At 40.9% G+C, this 20391-nt stretch overlaps 1 protein-coding gene across 4 annotated transcripts in view; it reads left to right on the plus strand.

Annotated features, from left to right (window-relative positions):
- Positions 1-1345: 1345 nt before the first annotated feature.
- The window catches only part of COL14A1 (collagen type XIV alpha 1 chain), a 218122-nt gene continuing 199076 nt past the window's right edge, over positions 1346-20391 (plus strand). The window contains exons 1-2 of one of the 4 annotated variants that reach the window (XM_038555416.1): positions 1346-1482; positions 18253-18378. In XM_038555416.1, the coding sequence (XP_038411344.1) occupies positions 18291-18378 (88 nt within the window). In that variant the 5' untranslated portion in view covers positions 1346-1482; positions 18253-18290. Of the gene's footprint in view, positions 1483-1994; positions 2140-2498; positions 2804-18252; positions 18379-20391 lie in introns of those variants that run through there. The other 3 variants (XM_038555415.1, XM_038555414.1, XM_038555417.1) reach the window with 3 other exon arrangements.

The raw sequence follows: 20391 nt of genomic DNA on the forward strand, positions 1-20391 counted from the left end.
TTTGGTATAAGGTTTTTGCCAAATGGTGTACTTCTCTATTTGCTGTATAGGGATTTTTGTGCACATATTTCACACTTAAAACTCATCTGAGAATTCCTCATTTCTAATTTCCTATAGTTTCATCATAAATACTTTTATCCCCCCCCCCCGCCTAAAACTTTGCTCTAATATGCCACTACCTTCGCCAGAAAAATTACAGGAAAAGCTGATCTTATACAAGTCATCTACATATTGGTAAAAAATGAAAGATGTGAGTAGATTTTATTTAAAAACGGAAATACCATGCAATCTAGTAATTCCACCACTGGGTATTTACTCAAGAAAAAGAAAAAAACTCATTCAAAGAGATATGTGCACCTCTATGTTTATGGCAGCATTATTCACAATAGCCAAGATAGAGAAGCAGACTAATGTCATCAATAGATGAATGGGTAAAGGAGGTGTGGCGTGCACACACACACACACACACACACACACCAGAATATTGCTCAGCTATAAAAAAAATGAGATCTTGCTATTGTGACAATATGGATGGTGCTATTTATTGTGCTAAATGGAATAAGACAGAGAAAAACAAATGTCATATGATTTCACTTATATGTGGAATTTTAAAAAAACAACCGAACAAACCAGAAACAGACCCACAAGTACAAAGAACAAATTGGTGGTTGCCACAAGGGAGGGAGAAGAGGGAGGGGCAAAATGGGTGAAGGGGAATGGGAGACACTGGCTTCCAGTGACAGAATGAGTAAGTCCCAGGGACAAATGGCCCAGCAGAAGGAACATAGACACTGGTATTGTAATAGTGCTGCATGGTGACGGATGGCACTTGTGGTGGCCGCAGCATAATGTCTAGAGCTGTCAAATCACCGTGTCGTACCCCTGAAACTAATGTAGCATTGTGGGTCGACTATACTTAATATTTAAAATAGATTTTATTAATGAAAAGGAGGAGCACAGTCTGATGGAAGTAGGCATTTGCGCGGGGAGGTGCGGCAGAGGAACAACCAGAGTGGGGGTTGCCTGCAGGGATCAACAACGGCGTTGCAGGAATTCGGGTCTCTGCGCTTCCGTGCAGGTGGATGGGGAGGTTCGCGGCTCCCGCGCGTTCCCAAAGCTCCAGGCAGAGACACCAGGTGGCGCTCCCTCCCTTGCAGTAGACCCTCTGGAGCGCTGGGACGAAGCCGGTCTCCTTAAGAATTGCGCAGGCTGCCCGGACCCCAGAAAATTTGGTTCTGTGAAGCGCGGCTGCAAAGGGGCGCCGAGCTGTGCCCCGCCCCGCGGCTGGGCTGAGCCAATCAGAAAAGGGACCAGTGGAGACCCGGGCCTCGGTGGGCGCCGGAGCGGGCCCTGCCCACTCCAACCGCGGGCCCCGCGGGGTGTCCGGAGCGGTTACAAGGAGATGCATCTGCGCGCGACATCGGGGAAAGCTGAGCTGGTGGCTAACAGTGGTTGGGACGGTCAGACGGACCCCCTTTAAAGGTGTCAAACCCCAGAGCCTCTCTCCCTGTATCCTGAGCTGGGCACGTGGGGAGCGGGTTAAGCGGACCACTTGCCCTTTCTCTGGGGTCCCCCACCAGCCTTTAGTGGGTTTCCAACGTGAGAAAGCATTTTCTTGCGAAAACCGGAGTTCTTGCTAAATTGTTTCTGTTAACTCCCTCCCCACCCTGTGTGCGGGCAAAAGCTGAACGGCGCCCGCCGAGGGTTTGCGCGCGGTTCCGACACTGGGTAACGCGGATGACTTTCGAAGGGGGCCCCGGAGGGTGACAGCCCAGCCCTAGTTCCTAGAGACCTGGCGCCAGGTGTGGCGCACCTCGTGTGCTTCACATCTCGGCCTGGAGACTCTCGTGAGGTGGTGGCCTGCGTAGACGAGAACCACCGGGGTGTTTGATAAACGCAGAGTCCCCGGCCTCAGGCCAGAGCTGCGGGAGCTGGATCTTTGCGGGTGGGAATCTGCAGTTCAAGGAAGTCCAAGCACTGGCCGCTGCCACCAGTCGTCCTTTTAAGCTTACGAAACAGCCATTGCGACACCCTCGAAGGATTCTCCTGCGCGTGGAAATCTGAGCATCCCTGCCGTGGCGTTCTGCAGCCTTGTTCGGACGAGGACGCGCCAGGCCGCGAGGCCGGGGCCCCAGCACGGTGCGCGCGCGCTCCCAAGCGCCAGGTCCCTGTCGCTGGAAGGCAAACGGGGTCTCGGGAACGGGGAAGTGGGCACACACTACCTGGGTCCTGGAGGGGGGCCTCCAGGGGCCTCCGACCTCGCAAAGCGACTGCAGGCCTGACCCAGCGAGCCCCACCCAGGCCGGGGTCGGAGTGGACGCGCCAACGCGGCGCTTCCTGGGCTCAGGACAGCGGGTTGCAGCGCGCACCTGGGGCGGCCGCCAGGTCGCGGGACGCGCGGGGGCGGGCTCCTCGGAGGCCCTGTCGGGCGGCGGGGGTGGGGGAGAGGAGGAGGAGATAAGGTGGGGGCCGTTTGGGGCGTAGGCCTGCCCCCCACCTCCCCAACCTCCGCCCCGCGGCCACCTTCCGCTCTATAATTGGCCGCGGGCTGGCCTTCCTTTCCTCTTATCTGATCCTGGGCGCCTGGCAGGAGGGGAGCGCTGCAGAGGAGGCAGCCCCGGGCTGCAGAGTGGGAGCTGGAGAGGCAGAGGGAAAGGGGGCGGAGAGGCTAATTAAGAGGGGGGCACCACGCGGGGAGCGAGCGAACGAGCCTCGCGCCGCCGGGAAGCAACGCGCGGCGACCTTGGATCCTGCCTAGGCATCGGGAGGTCCCCATCTTGGGCTAGAACATTCCCCTGCACAGGTCAGTTCCAGTCCTTCTCCGCCCTGCTCCGGGTCAGCTTTGAGAAATCTATTTGCGAGGAAGGCAAAGTGGAGAGGGCGAGCCACCTGCAGACCTGCAGGTCCACGGACCTTCTCCACGCGCGCGCCCAGGATGGCCCGGGGACCTCGGGGAGGGGGGGGGACCGGCCGGTGCACCTAGATGCCTCCTCGTGGGCGTCGCTGGGCAGGGAGTTTGGAGGTGCTACGCGATACGCATGCAAAGACCGTGACAATGCCTTGTGCTGCGCACGGGAACTGTGCCCTGTTCTTGGGTGCTGTGGGCGCACGGCGGGAAGAAGCGGGTTTGGTTTGGAGATTGTGGCAATTCCAGCCTTTCGGAGTAGAAGGGGCTCAAGGAAAGGGTGAGAAAGGGGCTTAGGAATTTGCCGTGGAGGGCTGTATATAAATGGGTAGCACGCTGTTTTATTTAGGTTGTATTTGGGGGCGCTGGGAAGAGTAGTGGATGGAGGTCGTGGGAGACCGAACTCACCCAGCCCCCCCTCCCCCCCCCCCGTGGGTACCGGCACAGATCCGCGCTGCGGGCGGGCGCTGGACGCGGAGAGCAGCAGCCGGCGGAGCGCTCACGGGGGACGTTGGCCGCAGCAGCTCTTCTGTGGCTCTGCTCGAGGAAACCCGGGGGCTTCCCGCCTTTTGCTTTGGTGCCTGGACGCTGGAGGTTGTGGCTTTGAGCTGCACCCCCGGGCTGTGGTGTTGGAGAGTCCTCTCCGCCCTGGCTTTTCCACACCGAATCTCCTGCAATTTTATCCCTTTGCACCCCTTCCTGCTTCAAGCCTCCTGTTAGGCACGCAGTGTCTGGACAGGGACGCATGCAGTGCTCCGAGGCAAGGTAGGGTTAGGGAAGGGCCAAGAGGGGCCACCCCGAGGCCACAGGAGTCGCCTCTGTCCTAGGCCAGCGCCCTGGACACCATGTGTGGGTCCAGGACCACAGACACTCCCATTTTGGGACTGGGTTCTCGGGTCCTGTGTGTGAAGCACGCCCTGTGGCACACGAGCTCAGGGTTGCCCAGAGGTGACCTCTTCTACTTAGGTACAGGCTCAGGACTGGTCTTTAGGGGAAATGCCCAAATGGAGCTTGTGTGCAGCTCTCACAGGGGCCAGGATTTCCTCCCTGAAAATTGCTTCTGGAGCTGCTACCAAAGCCCCATTCGCTCTGGAAGTTTTGGATTCCCTTTTGGAAGTGTTGGGGACTCTGCAGAGCAGCAGCTGAAGGGGATGGGAGAGAGAGAGAGAGGAACAAAGAAATAGAGAGTAAGACTTTGGTAGCTCTGTGCAGAGCAGAAATGCAAGCAGGTTTTCCTAAAATTCCTCTTTAAAGATTTAGGGGCTCATCACCTACAAAGGGCCCAGGAGGGCACTTCCTAATTGCAGTGTGGGATAAAGGAGTCTATATTCAAAGCCAGCAAAACAGCCTTAAGCTGGGTGCAATGAAGAAAATAGGTGTTATGTTTCTGATAAGGTGGTCCCGTTCTGCACACTGGTAAATTTAGAATGAGTAAGTGATTAAGTGAATGAATGAAAGGATAGCATTTGGGTTTTTTCGCGTGTTCCACAAGAGCAACTTGGATGGATTGCCTCTGAGTCTGGCCCTAATGGCTTGGTTACTGTGAGCAGACTTCAGGACACACACATATATATATGTAACAGCTTTATTGAGATACAATTCATATACCACACAAGGATACAATACTATGGTTTTTATATTCACAGAGTTGTGTAGCCATCACCACAAGCAATTTTAGAACATTCTTTTTTATCATTCCAAAAAGAAATTCCATGCTTCTTAGCAGAAACTTCCCATTTCTCCCCTGGCTGACCCCCTACCCCACCTCGGCTCCTGGCAACCACTAATCTACTTTCTGTTGACATTTCACATAAATGGAGGCATACCATATGTGTGTGGTCCTTCGTGAGGGGCTCCTTTCACCTAGCAAAATGTTTTCAAGGTTTATCCATGATGCACAGTATACTCACACACTGAACACTAGACATCTCCTTCTGCCTGGAGAGCCCCGTGCCAGCATAGACCTGAGTCTCCACTGCAGCCCTGGCCTCCTGGGGGTCCCTTTGAAGGAACAGGAGCCACACTGGTGAGGCCTCTCAGTAATTCCCTGGGAAGGATTTCTTGGAACCCATCAGAATTCCTGGAACAATTTTGGGCAGGTCCCAGGCTTCAGGATTGATGGGAGGAGCCCTTTGGCCCCTTTCCTGCTGCTAACGGTCCAGCTGAGGATTTCAGAGACCCTTGGGGCCTTCCCTGCGTGTTTTGATTTTCTGAACCAGCCAGGGCTGTCTTAAGAATGGGCTGAGCAGGGGCGCCTGGGTGGCTCAGTCAGTGAAGCATCTGCCTTTGGCTCAGGTCATGTTCCTGGGGTTCTGGGATTGAGTCCTGCTTTGGGCTCCCTACTCAGTGGGCATCTGCTTCTCCCTCTTCCTCTGTTCCTCCCCCTGCGCCCCGGCCCCCCGCTGGTTCTTTCTCTCTCTCATATAAATAAATAAAACCTTTTTAAAAATGAGCTGAGAAGAGTGGTATGACCTAAGGGACCCTGGGTCAAGCCCCAGTCCACAAAAAAGTCTCAATGGGGTGTGTGCTCTTTGGCTCTTAAATACTTCCTAAAGTCACCTAGTAAAACACAGAGATCGTTTGCATGTTTTAAGCCTACAGGGTAGCAGTTATGTGACTCTAGAGCTACATTTGACTTCATTTTTACCCAAATCCATCCAAATGACTGCTGTTTTCCTGGCCTGTCTAGTGTAACGCATGATTCCTTGAAAGGACAAGGACCTTCCTGAATTGCTGTCGGGTGCAGTGCTATTGTGTGTGTACTGCTGAGCTCACGCATGATCTAGGATTTTGAGTTTGTACACAACTAGGATCTTGGTAAATGAGACATTAGATGGCCCCTGGGGGAACAGAAGAGACGGCAGGGGATGGAAGAGGAAAGCTTAAAGGAAAATGAGAGAAACAAACTCCTGGGCAGATTTGCCCTCGATATTGCTAGGTGTCAGGAAAATAATCTCCTCTTGCACCTTCTGTAATTTCTGTAATTAAATACAAAGTGCCAGAGATCCAGTTCCTCCTCTAGGTACAGTAAGCCTTGAGTGAAGACCAACCTCATCCTGTTATGGTGGGGTGGCGTGTGTGTGTGTGTGTGTGTGTGTGTGTGTGTGTGTGTTAGAAGTGCTGGCATTTTTTTTTTTTGAGTACCTATTAAATGCTTGCCTTTTTCTTTTTCAGAAACATATTTTAGTCTCTCAAACACTTGCAGAAGTAAATACTCTTCTTTTACTGATCAGATTGCTGAGCTCCTAGGAGATAAACTACCTTGCCTGGGGTCACAAAACCAGCATGTGACAGATACCTGATTAAGAAAAGTCTGTATAAGATTTGAATCCAGATGCCACTGGATACATCCTCCATCAGCTTCTTTGGTGGGGTGGGGGAGGGGTGTGTGATCCACACAGATGATGTCAACTGAGGCCATATAGTCCTAGTAGCTGCAACAAGGAGGGGAAAGCAAGAAGATATGGGGGAAATCTAAACTTGCTCCTTCTGGGTTCCTGTCCATGTTTCTTAACCTCTTAGAGCTTTGTTTGCTCACATACAACACAGAGGTAACAATAGCCACTCTATAGGGTTAAGATCTAAGAAGATCTCATATAGAGCTTGGAAGACAAAAATGGCTATTCTCACCTACTGCTGTTTCTTCCTTCTTCCCATCTTCCTTTCCCCCATCTCTCTTTCTCTGCTTCATGTTTTGAGAGGATGGTGACTAGAAAGACTATGGGAAGTTCTGAGAGTGGAGTGTTGATGTCAGGGCTTAGAGACTAGATTTCCCATTTCTTCAAGGTGATTTTTTTTAAAGATTTAATTTATTTATTCATGATAGAGAGAGAGAGAGAGAGATTGAGAGAGAGGCAGAGACCCAGGCAGAGGGAGAAGCAGGCTCCATGCAGGGAGCCTGACACGGGACTCGATCTTGGGACTCCAGGATCACGCCCTGGGCCAAAGGCAGGCGCTAAACCACTGAGCCACCCAGGGATCCCCCAAGGTGATTTTTTAAATCTATGCTTTGACAAACTTTTCTGCCACTGGGGCTTTGTTGGAGCTACCCTGGCAGATGTCCCTAACTTTCAATTTTAGGGAGCAGTGCTTGGTCTCTTTCCTCCCAGAAATGACCTAGATTGCTTATGAAAATTGATACAGAGGGAGACTGGGCTTTGCTGAGTTCATCAAGGGTCTTAGGATGTGTCTATAACATATATAGGAGTCCCTATAGTCCCTAAAGTCCCTATAGGAGCTTTATAGGGGATGCTTCATAGGATAAATATCTGTTCCTGGATGGCTTTCTGTCTGGTTTTAGACACAGATTGATGTCTATATTGAAATGAATTGATATCTAAAAATGATATTCTACTGCAGGTTTTTGCTTCTATTCTTCTTCTGCTTCCCTGATCTGCCTCCTGCCATGTACAAAAACTGTGCTAAGCATCCACAGTACAGTGGGGAAAAATATACGTTGGTAGATAGAAATGCAAATAGCCAATTACAGTACAGTGTTAAATGCTATAGAATGGAATATATCGATTACTACCAGGGGGAGCATCCAGGCCCAGACTTGGGAGATCAGGGAAGCCTTCCTCAAGAATGGGATATCTACGCTGAGATGTGCAGCTACCCTTTATACTGGTTATAATATAGAGTCTAGTTCAAAACAACACCCCATTTCTTTGACCAAGGAGCTATGTCAGTCTTTAAAAAAAGAAAGAGAAAAAAAGCCAGGTAATGGATCATTCCTGAATGAAGGAGCTGTCACTCTAATTTGCCATGCTTTGGGGATGGCTGTGCCTTCTGTCCTGTAGAATTTACAGCACATAGTTTAAGACTGAGCAGCTGCATTTCTGAGGCCAATTTGCAGTCAAGTCCCTTGCTGTTAATCTACATAGGGTCTTCATAGGAATTAGGAAAAGGTGGTCTCTCTGGGCATACCCATGCCATTGAAAGAAGAAAATGGTGCCTTTTCCTTTGAATAATACAGCTTTGCATGCAACTTGGAGAGCAGAGCATCTGCCCTTTTCACGCATCACTCACTGTTGGCCAAGTGCAAATTGTGCAGTGCATCAACTGTAACATGTATACATCAGCCCTGATCATTCAATCATTGATTATTCAATCAATCAATGTTTATTCATAACCTACTATGCACTTTGAACCTTTTTGGTTATGGGTTAAACTGCCATGTAGATATCTTCTAGTACCCAAAATCCAGTAGGTAAAAGTAGTTACTGAGGCCCTGCAGTTAGTTGGAGAGCTGCAGTGGTATAAGGGGGAGAAGCAATCTATTGGCATTGTGCAGTGAGTGAGCTAGGCCGGTGCTAAACAAACTATGGTCTGCTGGTTGGTGTCCTTTCACAAACTGTTACTTCTCCCTGCTGAGATAAAACTGTATTAGGATCAAGTATGTCACCAGGCACAGATATGTAAATCAAATATGTCACTAAATACACTGTTAGTTCAGCTGAAATATTATTTCTTCATTGCAAAGCTCTTTCCTGAAGAAGGAAGTAAGACAGTGCCTTGATTTACATTTCAGTATAATGTCTTTATTTCATTGTGGACCAATAACAAACTGTTCATAGACTGGCTATTTTTGAGGAGTACCAATCTAGGTACTGATTGGCTAGTACCAATCTAGTACTCATTGGCTAATATCTGGCCAGGTAGGTGATTCTGTCTTTATACTATTTACTATCTAACTTTTCTTTTCTTTTCTTTTCTTTTCTTTTCTTTTCTTTTCTTTTCTTTTCTTTTCTTTTCTTTTTTTCTTTCTTTTCTTTCTTTTCTTTTCTTTTCTTCTTTTCTTTTCTTTTCTTTCTTTCTTTTCTTTCTTTTCTTTCTTTCTTTCTTTCTTTCTTTCTTTCTTTCTTTCTTTCTTTTTCTTCTTCTCTTTCTTTTCTTTCTTCTCTTCTTTTTTACCTTCTCATCTTTGTCTTTGTAATTGTTCCTCTCCCCCCTGTTTCCTTATTTCTAGCTTACTCTTTCTTTCCCTTCCATTTCGATGTTGTGAATTTGATTTGGAAGGTTTTTTTCTATATTTTATTAATTTTTTAAATGATTTTATTTATTTGTTGACTAAGAGAGAAAGAGAGAGAGAGAGAGCGAGAGAGAGAGAGAGAGAGCCTGTGAAAGAGCACATGCAAGGGGAGCAGAAGAGGGAGAAGGAGAAGCAGGCTCCCTACTCAGGGGAACCCAATATGGGGCTCCATCCCAGGACCTTGGGATCATGACCTGAGCCAAAGGCAGAGCTTAACTGAGCCACCCAGGCACCCCCTCCTTTTTTTTGTATTTTAAAAAGCAAAATGAGAGAAGCCCAAATACATAAGATAAGAAATGAAAATAGGAAATAATCACAAAATTAGAGGAATTTATAAGACTAGAATAGTAATTACAATTATTGCATGTCAATACATTAGAAAACTAGGATGAAATGGGTTATTTTAAAACAACATACAAATTACTAAAATACCCTAGGTCTACATAAATCATAAATAAGACAAGGAGCATAAAAATTTTGAAAAGTAGTTAAAAAGTAGCCTGCCCCAAATGCCAAACTTCCATGGTTTTGCAATTAAATGCCAACAAAAATGTATAAAAAAATCAGTAATACCAATACTGTTATAACTGTCCCAAAGGACCATTTACAGAAAGAAGAGAAACTTCAAAGTTATTTTTATGAAGTTGGAAATATAATACTAATATACACATTTGACACAGCATAAAAGAAAGCTACAGACTCATCTCACTTATTAATATCAGTGCACTTGTTAATATGAATTAATGTGTATTAGCAAATAGAACTCAGTAACACATCAGAGAATAATACACCTCTCTAGCGTTACTGCAGTTACTTTTATAGTAAGGCTTGTTATCAGGAATTAGGAGTTCTCTGACTTTGTTCTTCTTCTTCTTTTTTTTTTTTTAAGATTTTATTTATTTATTCATGAGAGACACAGAGAGAGAGAGGCAGAGACACAGGCAGAGGGAGAAGCAGGCTCCACGCAGCAAGCCCGATGTGGGACTCGATCCCAGGACCCCAGGATCACGCCCTGAACCAAAGGCAGACGCTTTAACCGCTGAGCCACCCAGGCGTCCCTTTGTTCTTCTTTTTTTTTTTTTTTAAATTTGTTTTGGTTTTTCTAAGTTCTTTGCATTTCCCTGCAAGTTCTTAGAATCATTTAGTTAATTTCTACAAAAAAATAACTTGAGAGTTTGATAAGATTGCTTTGGATTCAAAGCAGTCCAAACATGTTTTTCAATCCATGAACATGGTATACTGCTCTATGTATTTAGGCATTTTTAAGTGTCTCTCAGAAATTCAGCTTTGTGTCTTTCTAGGTTTTACCCAAAGAGTATAAAATTACTGATTTCTAAGTATTTTGTGTTTTTTGATGTTATTGTATGTGAAATTTAAAAAAACATTTTCTTTTCCATTTGTTTGCTACTATAAGAATATGGTTAATTTTTGCCTATTGATCTGTTCCTGCAGCATTGGTAATTTTACTTATTAGTTCAAGTAGGTTTTTTTCTTTGATATATTCTCTAGGATTTTCTGTGCCAAAAATCATGTTGATTTTAAGTAAAGAAGTTGTGTTCTTCATTACAGGTCGTTTTTTGTCTTGTTTGTTTTTCTTTTTTAGGGGGGAGGGGAGGGGATGGGGAGGGAAGGGAGGAAGGCAGGAAGAGAAGGAAGGAAGGAAGGAAGGACAGGAAGGAAGAACGGAAGGAACCGACGCCCTCCATCCCTCCCCCTGTCTTAGGGTATTATTCTTCTTCTTCTTCTTTTCTTCTTCGTCTTCTTTTCTTTCTTCTTTATTCTTCTTTCTTTCTTTCTTTCTTTCTTCTTTCTTTCTTGTCTCTTTCTTTCTTTCTTTCTTTCTTTCTTTCTTTCTTTCTTTCTTTCTTTCTTTCTTTCCCTTATTGCACTAACTAGGACCTCTAGTACAATGCCAAATGAAATGGTAAAATGTTACCATGTTGATATTCATGTTCTATTCTTGATCTTAGGAGAGAAGCATTCAGTATTTCTCCATTAAATATGGTTTTTCCATAGATGCACTTTATCAGATTGGTAAAGTTCCCCTCTATTCTTAGTTTACTGACTTTCTTTTAAATCATGAATGGATAGTGAATTTTTTAACTGCTTTCTCTGCTTCTATCGAGGTAATACATATATTTATTTATATATTTTTTAACATGCTGAATGATACTGATTTTAAAATATTAGTCAGAACATTTGTAGAATATATCCCACTTGGTAATGACTTTTTAAATTATTTTTTTATATATTGGTGAATGGATTTTTTAGTCTATGTTCATGAGGGATAGTCTGTGGTTTTTAGGTTTTGTAATGACATCTGATTCTGGTAAAAAGATTATGCTGGCTCACCTCTGTTTTCTGAAAGGGTTTGTGTGGGATTGATACTTTATCTCCCTTAAATATTTAATGAATTCACTAGTGAAAGCATCTAGTGTTGTGATTTTATTTTTAGGAATATATATATATTAAATATTTATTTGAGTATAATTGACACATCAGTTTCAGGTATATGAGACAGTGTGTGATTCAACAAGTTTATATATTATGTTATATTCACCACAAGTGTAACTACCATCTGTTCCATTGCTCTTACAATGTCATTGATATGTTCTTTATGCTGTGCCTTTTATCCCCATGGCTTATTCATTCCATAACTGGAAGGCTGTATTTCCCACTCCCCTTTGTCCATTATGTCCAGTCCCCATCCACCTCCCCTCTGGTAACCTGAATATTTTTAATAACAAATTCAATCTCTAGAATAGATATAGGGCTATTTGGATTTTCTGTTTTTTTCATGTGTCTGTTTTAGCAAGCTGAAGGTTTCAAGAGCTTTTTCTAATTAAGCTAAATTGTTGGACTTATTGGCATAAAGTTATTAATATTTTTCCTTTTTTCATTTGTTGGTATGTGACATATGTAGTGATATCATTTCTTTTTTTTCTGGAATTGTTAGCTGTGTTTCCTATCTCTGTTTCTTGATGACTCTTTCTTAAAGCTTTGCAATTTTATTAATATTTCAGAGAAGCAAATTTTGGCCTTGGTAATTTTCACTAATATTAGTTTTATAGTTCTTTGGTTTTTACTCTTATTAATCTCTCTTTTTCGATTTAATTTGGATTTAATTTGCTTTCCTTTTTGTGGCTTCTTTAGGTGGAACATTAGATCATTGATTTTAAATCTTTCTTCTTTTTATGTAAATATATTAACCTAGAAATTTCTCTGCTCCCTCAACTGCATTCCACAGATGTTCATGTGTTGTCTTTGTATTTTTGTTCCCTCCCAAATATTTTTCTTAATTTCCATTGTGATTTCTTCTTTGACTTATGGATTAATTAGAAACATGTTGTTTAATCTCCAATTTTTGAATTTGTAAAGATATATTAATATTGTTGATCTCTAATTTAATTCTGTTACTGTCAGAAAGCATACTCGTAAACTTTCAAACTTTTGAAATTTCTTAAGTCTCATGTTATGGCCCAGGATATGGCCTATTTTATAAAACTTCCTATGTACATTTAGAAAACAGTACATTCTACAGTTGGTGGTTGTAATGTTCAATAAATATTAATTTGTACACAGTTACTAACATCTGCTGTGTTTTTACTGATTGTTTAGTTTTTCAGTCAATTTCTGAATAGAATAATAAGTAAATTCAGTCAATTTACTTATTATTCCATTCTTCCATTCCATTCTATTTCAGTTTTTGCAAATGTATTTTGAAGCTCTATTATTAAATGCACATACATTTATGATGTCTAAGTTTTTTTTGATTATCATTCTGAAATATGAAGGATTTGAGGAGAGTTTTTATCCTGATTTTATTTCTCCATATTGTAGCTCACTGTTTTCTCAATTTCCAGTCTCTTGAATTCCTGAACTCTTCTGCTCTTTGATAATTTATGCTAATAAAACTGGCTTTCCAATTGATTTTGAGTCACAATGCCATGCCCAGTGGGGAGTTCCCTCAGGTAGAAAAAAGGCTAATCACTAAGTTAATAGTATCAAAACTAGGTTTTCTTTCTTCTGAACTTAGAATTGTTTTCTACTAAGTCGTGATGCTAGCAGATAAGAGTAATAACCACTAACTTCCTCTGGGAAATGCTTTTAAGTAGACCTCATTAGCCAATCCTGGAAACTTCTTTGATTATTCTGGATGTGTGGAGGGTGGCTTTTTCATTGGAGAGGAGAAATAAGGAAGGCTAAACAACATCAACGTGCTGGGTAATACGTTGGACCTGTATGTAGTCTTTTTAATCTACAGATCTGTATGATGACCTAGATCTTTGATTGACTATAAAATTCTCCTTTTATAAAGTGAACATTAAAGTATAAACAAAGGAGGGGTGGGAAAAGCATCTTAGAGGTCATAACTGTCCAGTTCCCCTTCCCTTTTATAACATCTGCTATGAGCAGAACAACCTGCTACTGCCTCTGAACTTCTAGTAAAAAAGAACTGGTTCTAAATATGGAGAATTTTTACATCCAAATCCACATCTTCAGTAATGCAAGTTTGATTTGCAGAAGCTGCACAAAATATCTTGTTTTATTTTCTGCATGAAAGCTCTTCAAATGTTTGAAGACATTCATCATATGCCTCTGATTCTTATTTTTCCTAGGCTTAAAACATGCTTAAACATCCCCATTTCTTTTAAATCTTTGCATGAACTTGTCAACTAGAACTGCTAAGTCTTTTTTTTAATTTTATTTATTTATTTATTTATTTATTTATTTATTTATTTATTTATCTCTGAGTAGCTCTTAAGTCAAATCTTCCACATCCTCATATGGTTAATTATTTTGAATCTATATAGACCTGTCATCTGGAAAATGATAAAATATAGATAGGAATGTATTTTGAAAAGTTTAGAGCAGTTCACCCATGCAAATAATTGTGTCTCTGTCATTATCTGGGTCTTCAGTTTTTGTCTAAACCTTTTGCCAAGTTAGTCCCCTTAATATGATGGGGTAGATAAAGACTTCTTGCATTTCCTTTCTCCTTTAGGGTCTACTCAAGTAGCAAATTCTTTATCATTCCCTTGTCGTGTTCTTTCAACCCTTTGCTAAGATGGAATGAGTTATAACATTTTGAGAGCTACCTCTACCTGTGTTCTAAGCACATTATCTGCATTATCTCAATCATTGTATAAGATAGATGTTAATTAGCACATTTTGTATAAAGAAACCAAGTCAGAATGGTTAAACCAGTAAGCCAAGGACCCTGAACAATATATTGGCAGATTTTGGTCCTAACTCCCAGTTTTCTATATATATACCACCACTTCGTGGCCTTTGTTCTATTTTGTACTTATGTAGCTTTGCAATGTGTTTGCTTGTGATCTTTCTTTTCAATAAAATAGATCACTGAGGGCAGGGATTATATAGTATAAAGTTTTGTGTTTTCCTTAGTTCCAAGTAGAAAGTTTTGGTATCTAATACTACAAATAACAGGCTCTCTAAAGACCATATGCCAGATGGCTAGCAGCAATTTTGTTTAAGTTCACTTTTTTTTGTAAGTTAGCACTCACTGAATAGAACATTTTCCAAGATTTGAATGTATGTATATGTGTAAGTCTGTGCAACTGTCTGTGTGTGTGTGTATGAGTGGTTTACAAAACTTTAGAATAAATGTTTTAAGGAATTTTGATAAAACTGACTATACTCAGGGACTTTGCTCCTTATTAAACTCAACTATACAAATGACATTAAGTAAAACAAACATATGAAGTAGAAGAAAGGCAAATTAGTCCTAATGGGGATAGTTTTCAATTACTGACTACAAAATTGTGAGTGTTTTGAGAAAACCTGTAATAGACATTATCAGCTTTCCGAAAATTTAGTTTATACCTTCTGAACTTAGAAATTAACAGCCATTTTTAACATGTTTTTAAACAACAACAACAAAAAAATCAAGGCAGAGTTATTTGTCTTGGGCAGGCTTTTGGGCAAAGTTTCAACAAATTAGGCTTTGACATTTTGGTAAATGTTAAAGTATCTCATGGCACTTTAATAGGAATTGGGATTTTTCTTGCCCCTATTTTACTGTCCAAAAATTTGAGACTTGGCAAAAAACCTTGGGAAAACTAAATTCCACTTCTCTCAATATGGTATTACTCATCCTAATTTAAAGTAAACAACAAAAAGGAAGATTTAAAGATAAGCTATGGCTACAATTTTTCCATATAAATAATCTTTTTTAAAAAAAGATTACCAGGAGTAGGGTAGAATTAGTTAATTAATTACAATTAAATTTTGTGCAATGCAGAGTAATTTCCAATGTGGCTTGTTAATTATTGCTTCAAAACACCTGGACACAGGAACTGTAGTGTCCTTTTTTTTTTTTTTTATAATGAATCTTGGGCTTTTTCTTTTTTTTAAGATTTTATTTATTTATTCATGAGAAACACACACACAGAGAGAGAGAGAGAGAGAGAGAGGCAGAGACACAGGCAGAGGGAGAAGCAGGCTCCATGCAGGGAGCTCGTCCTGGGACTGGATCCAGGGTCTCCAGGATCATGCCCTGGGCTGAAGGAGGCGCTAAACCGCTGGGCCACCCCGGCTGCCCAGGAACTGTAGTGTCTTAAAGAGGACAGAGAAAGGCTTTTGGATTATGGCTTGTAAAAGGACCTTTTGGTCCTACGTTAAAATACTATCATATGGTTTCTGATGAAAGTCCCTGATCCTAAAGTGTATGCCAGGAACACAGATGTGGCCTATTTCTTTACTGCTCTTTTTTCTTTGCCTTGTTCTGGTTGAAACCTAGTGTTTATAGTGTTGGGGTACAAAATCTGAGAATGTTTTATTTGAGTTGAGAGAGTGGTTCTACTGGATGGGGTGTTTTGGGGGGGTATAGTGGCAGCTATCTGGGTGACTGACAGAGTTGTTGATGTCTTGGCTGCAGTAGGGCTGAAACCCACTCCCATATCTTTTCAATTCCTCTGTATTTGTGCCTCTGTCTATATAAGTGCAACTCACATCCCTTTGGATAATCCCCTAAATCTTGTTCCTTTTGCCTCTGAAGAGTGAGGATTCTACATATGTCCCAGGGTCTTTCCTCCTTTGATTCATCAAAATTTATTCACCATTTGTCCCTTTTCCTCTGTGTTGTGACAAAAGGTTGGTTTACTAATCTGTAGTGAATCAACCCAAGCTAAAATGCTAAATATGTATAAAATAAAATACATATGTTAGTCCCTGAATGTGTTGCTTATTCTTTTAGGATAGGCACTTAATGTATTGTCTATTCCATTAGGAATTCTAAGGAGCTGCCAGTATGTGAATGTCATAATTCCAGGAAATATTCTTTAAAAAAAAACATTTTTTAAAGATTTTATTTATTTATTTGAGAGAGAGAGCACAGAGCAGAGGGAGCGGCAAAGGCAGAGAGAGAAGCAGACTCCCTGCTGAGCAGGGAGTCTGATGCTGGGCTAGATCCCAGGACCTTGGGATCACGATCTGAGCTGAAGGCAGATGTTTAACCGATTGAACCACTCAGGCGCTCCAATCTAAGGAAATATTCTTTTGTAATTAGCATTTTGAAACTATGGTAGGCTGGTAAGGAAAGATATTTTTGGGATCTCTAGATAAAATTGAGTACATTCTTTAATTTTAATTATGGGATCTTAACTTGATTATTTATATGATTATTAGATCATATAAATACAGTACAGATTTCTATGATTAATCATATACAGTAAAATGGAAGTATAGATCTCTTTTATTGGGAACACAAAGGAGTTGCACATTAAACTGTCATTAGGTATTGTAAAAAAGTACTTGCCAAAAAATTTGTTTTTTGAATGATTGCTTGAAAGAAGTACAATTATTTATTCCTCTGGGTACTCTGAAATAACATCAGAATCTCAGAGGTGTAAGTGCATCAGTCCTATTGCTTTGAGAGTTCATAGACTTATACTCTGATACATTCACTGAGATTACCCTTCAGTTAAAAGAGAAATTAAAGCCTTATGATGTGGCCAAAGCATATTCAGAGGAAAATTAATGGCCTGAAATTAAGAATAATATTACATTACTTAAAAATTCAACAAAAAACCCCAAAGAACAACAAAGAGCAAATAAAACAATAAAAGCAGAAAAGCAAAAAGAAGCAATTCCTAATGATAAATGCAGAAATAAATTTAGAAAAAACATAATATTGACAAGTTAAGAAAAACTTCTCAAAGAAATTACAAAGTAGACAAATATATAGATTCTCCATTCTGGAGGGAGAGGAGAAGTCAGAAACACACCACTTTGATACTATCATGGAGCTATAACCAAGAAAGATAGGTTTTGAGAGATCACAACTCTGTGCCAATAAATTGTATAATTAAATATGTCCCAAATATCGCAGCGGACACTCTAAAAACATTATTTGCTATTTGCTATCTGAAATTCGCCTCAGATCCTTTGTGAAACAGTATTAGAGAATAAATGAATAAATGAATGAACAAATGGATGAAAAAAATGCCCTGGGTAGAAGGAAAATTTTGAGATATCTTTTTACAGTCTGTAGGAAGGACTCAGAGTTTTTTCCTCTATAATGGCTTGTAGTAGAGTTGTGCTCAACAGTTTGTAGACTGGCTTCGTAAATTAATACCAGGCACCTTTGCTGCTTCTCTCTCTGCTTCCATTTTTCCTCCCTCCCTGTTCTTCCTTTCCTACCTTCTTCCCCTTTTTATCTCTCTCCCTTTTTCTTAGAGGTTTTCTTTATGTCCTCGTGAAAAAGAAAAACTTGGACTTGTTTTTAGATTCATACCGGAGAGAAAAAAGTTATGAGAAAAGATGAAAGGATCATTGGTTTTTTCAGCCCAATGTAATAAAAGCAGAAAGTGATTTCATATTAGCACCAAGTGGTTTTTTCAACTTCTTTTTGATTACCAGAGGAAAGGTCCCATATATCATCTTTTCTTTGTAGGCAATAGAAGGCAACAGTAGGGCTTTTAACTTTATGTGAAAAATATGGAGGAGCACATTACTGTCAAGAAAATTGTGATTGTCTGGTTATAATGGTCATTTCAGGTAAATTTTTGGAATTTATCCATTTGGAAAATACACTGTGCAATGTATGCCTTACAAAGAGTCAGGGGGACTATCTGAGCTTCTTAAATATTTCAGATGATTCTTTACATTTGCAACATCTTCTCAAAAATTTTTCTTTTATCAGTTTAAATTTTAGAGTGTAATATATGGTACTCTGGGGAATGAATTACTTCCTCACATTACGAATCTGTGTTGGCTTATTTGCCTGTCCTAGATGACTATATATACTCTATTTTCAGGCTTCTCAAAATATTCCTGTGCTCTTTATTTCCAGGACTGCTGCTGCATCCCATATGAAAAGCAGAGGATAAAATGAAGATTTTTCAGTGCAACATGCAATACTGGCTGTTTCCAGCTCTTCTGGCAATTGCTTATTTTTGTACCATTGTCCAGGGTCAAGGTAATGCAAAACTTTAAGATAATCATTAGGGTCTGGGACTCTAGATGCATTGGTTCTATTTATTATTTTTTACTTTATTTACTCTTATAGTATTTCATGGCTTCTTCTGTGTTTCTAGGCAGGGTCATTTGTTGGCTTTTACTCAGTTTTACTGTTTACCTTGTAGAAATGTGCCACAACTTTGATGAGGGTTAAGCCCTCACCAGTGACTAAGCATAGTAATTTTGTGGTGGTTTGTTAAACAGCTTGTTCTTCACATGCTTCTGGAAAGACTGTGCAGATTTAATTTGTAAAAGTCAAATTCACATGCTCCAAAATCGGTTCCATTAATGAGAAGCTATAATGGGTGTAGATATCTACCCTAGTCATGCCTTGTCTCTTAAATAGAAGGTCTACAAAGTATAGCTACCACTTCCTACTTAATTATTCTATTCCTTTCTTTAGAAACTAGCACATAGCATAAAGGTCACTAAAAGCCTGACAGAGGCTGATGATATGCCATTTTAAGCATTTCCAAAGATTTTAGCTTTGTTTTATTTGAACTTAGTTTTTGAAATCTATTATTTGTATTACTTAGGTCTGCAATTTTATTCTCAATTTCTACTCATTTTTTTTAAGTATGTTAAGAGTCCGTAAACTACCTCTCATGGGCCACATCCGACCCACTGCTTGATTTTGTCATTAAAATTTTATTAGAATGCAGATATTTATTTACATATGTCTGTGGCTGCTTCACATTGTGAAGTCCAGTAGTTGTGATAGAGACTGTAGGGTGCAAAGCCTGAAATATTTATTATCTGGGCTTTTGCAGATACAGTGTGCTAACCTCTGAAGTGCACAACATGTATAAGTGAGCAAAACTCTATTACTAGGTAAACGTGCTAATCTTGCAAAAACAGAAATGTTAGTGCTGAAATAGTCATTCATCAGCTTAGCAAGGAAATCCTAATGTGATAAGGAACGTTATTTTAGGAGTGTTAAATGTCTAATGTTTGGAATTTATGGTTATAGAAAAGTCAAATGTTAAGAACCACCACACCCTACTTCCTTAAAGTGAGGCATGCTTGTTTGGAAAAGCATGGAACTTGACCCTTTGCATGTTCAAATAGTGTTAAAGCCCTATTTCCAACTGCTTCATGCAGCACATAGGAAACAGACAAATTCTTCTTCTCCTGTTTGTATTAATACAAGAACGCTTTCAGCAGTGATCCTAGAAATCCCAGATAACCCGCCATCTATGCTGTGGGATATGAGACACAAGTCCTTTGGAACAAAGGGCAGGAAAATCACAAAGCCCCTCAGAGTTGCCACCTTAGTCTAACGTAATTCAGGAATGGCCATCCTGGCAGAGAATGTGAACCTACATTGGCTCAAAATAGCTGTTTATAGCTAGACTATTCCAGCATCTTTTTTTTTTTTTTAAGACAAGTTGTTAAATGAACTGGAACACAGAAAACATATTGTGTTGGCTGTAAGAAAAAAAAAGTGTGTATTGCGTCACAGAATGGTGGGACTAATATTTTCTCAGTATTTCATAGTAAATCTGTACTTGTTTCCAGCAATGTTTATTTTGGATGGTTACAAGCAGAAACCACTGAAGATAAAGTAACTGTCATTAAAAACCTCAAACATATAAAATTGAAGACTTTGCATCAGGGCTAGATTTAACTTTGTAAAGATCCCCGTGTTAAGAAATTAATACATATTTTTTGTTGTTAGTAGTAGTCAAACATATTTGGACAGTTGAGAATATTTTCTTTACTGCTATTTTCAGCATCTTTATAATAGGTCATGAAATGTAACATAGTAGGTTCTAAGCAAGATAAAAAGAACCCCCCCCCAGTATATCCCACAGTAAATTTCTCTAAAATTTTAAGTTCTCCTATTTATAGAACATTGGGAAGTACATTTTTTAAAAGGATTTGTTTATTTATTTGAGAGACCCAGAGAAAGTGAGAGCAAGAGGAGGGGCAGAGGGAGAGGGAAAGAAATCCTCAAGCAGATTCCCTGGTG

This window comes from Canis lupus, chromosome 13, assembly GCF_011100685.1.
Source record: "Canis lupus familiaris isolate Mischka breed German Shepherd chromosome 13, alternate assembly UU_Cfam_GSD_1.0, whole genome shotgun sequence".
Classification (NCBI taxonomy): Eukaryota; Metazoa; Chordata; class Mammalia; order Carnivora; family Canidae; genus Canis; species Canis lupus.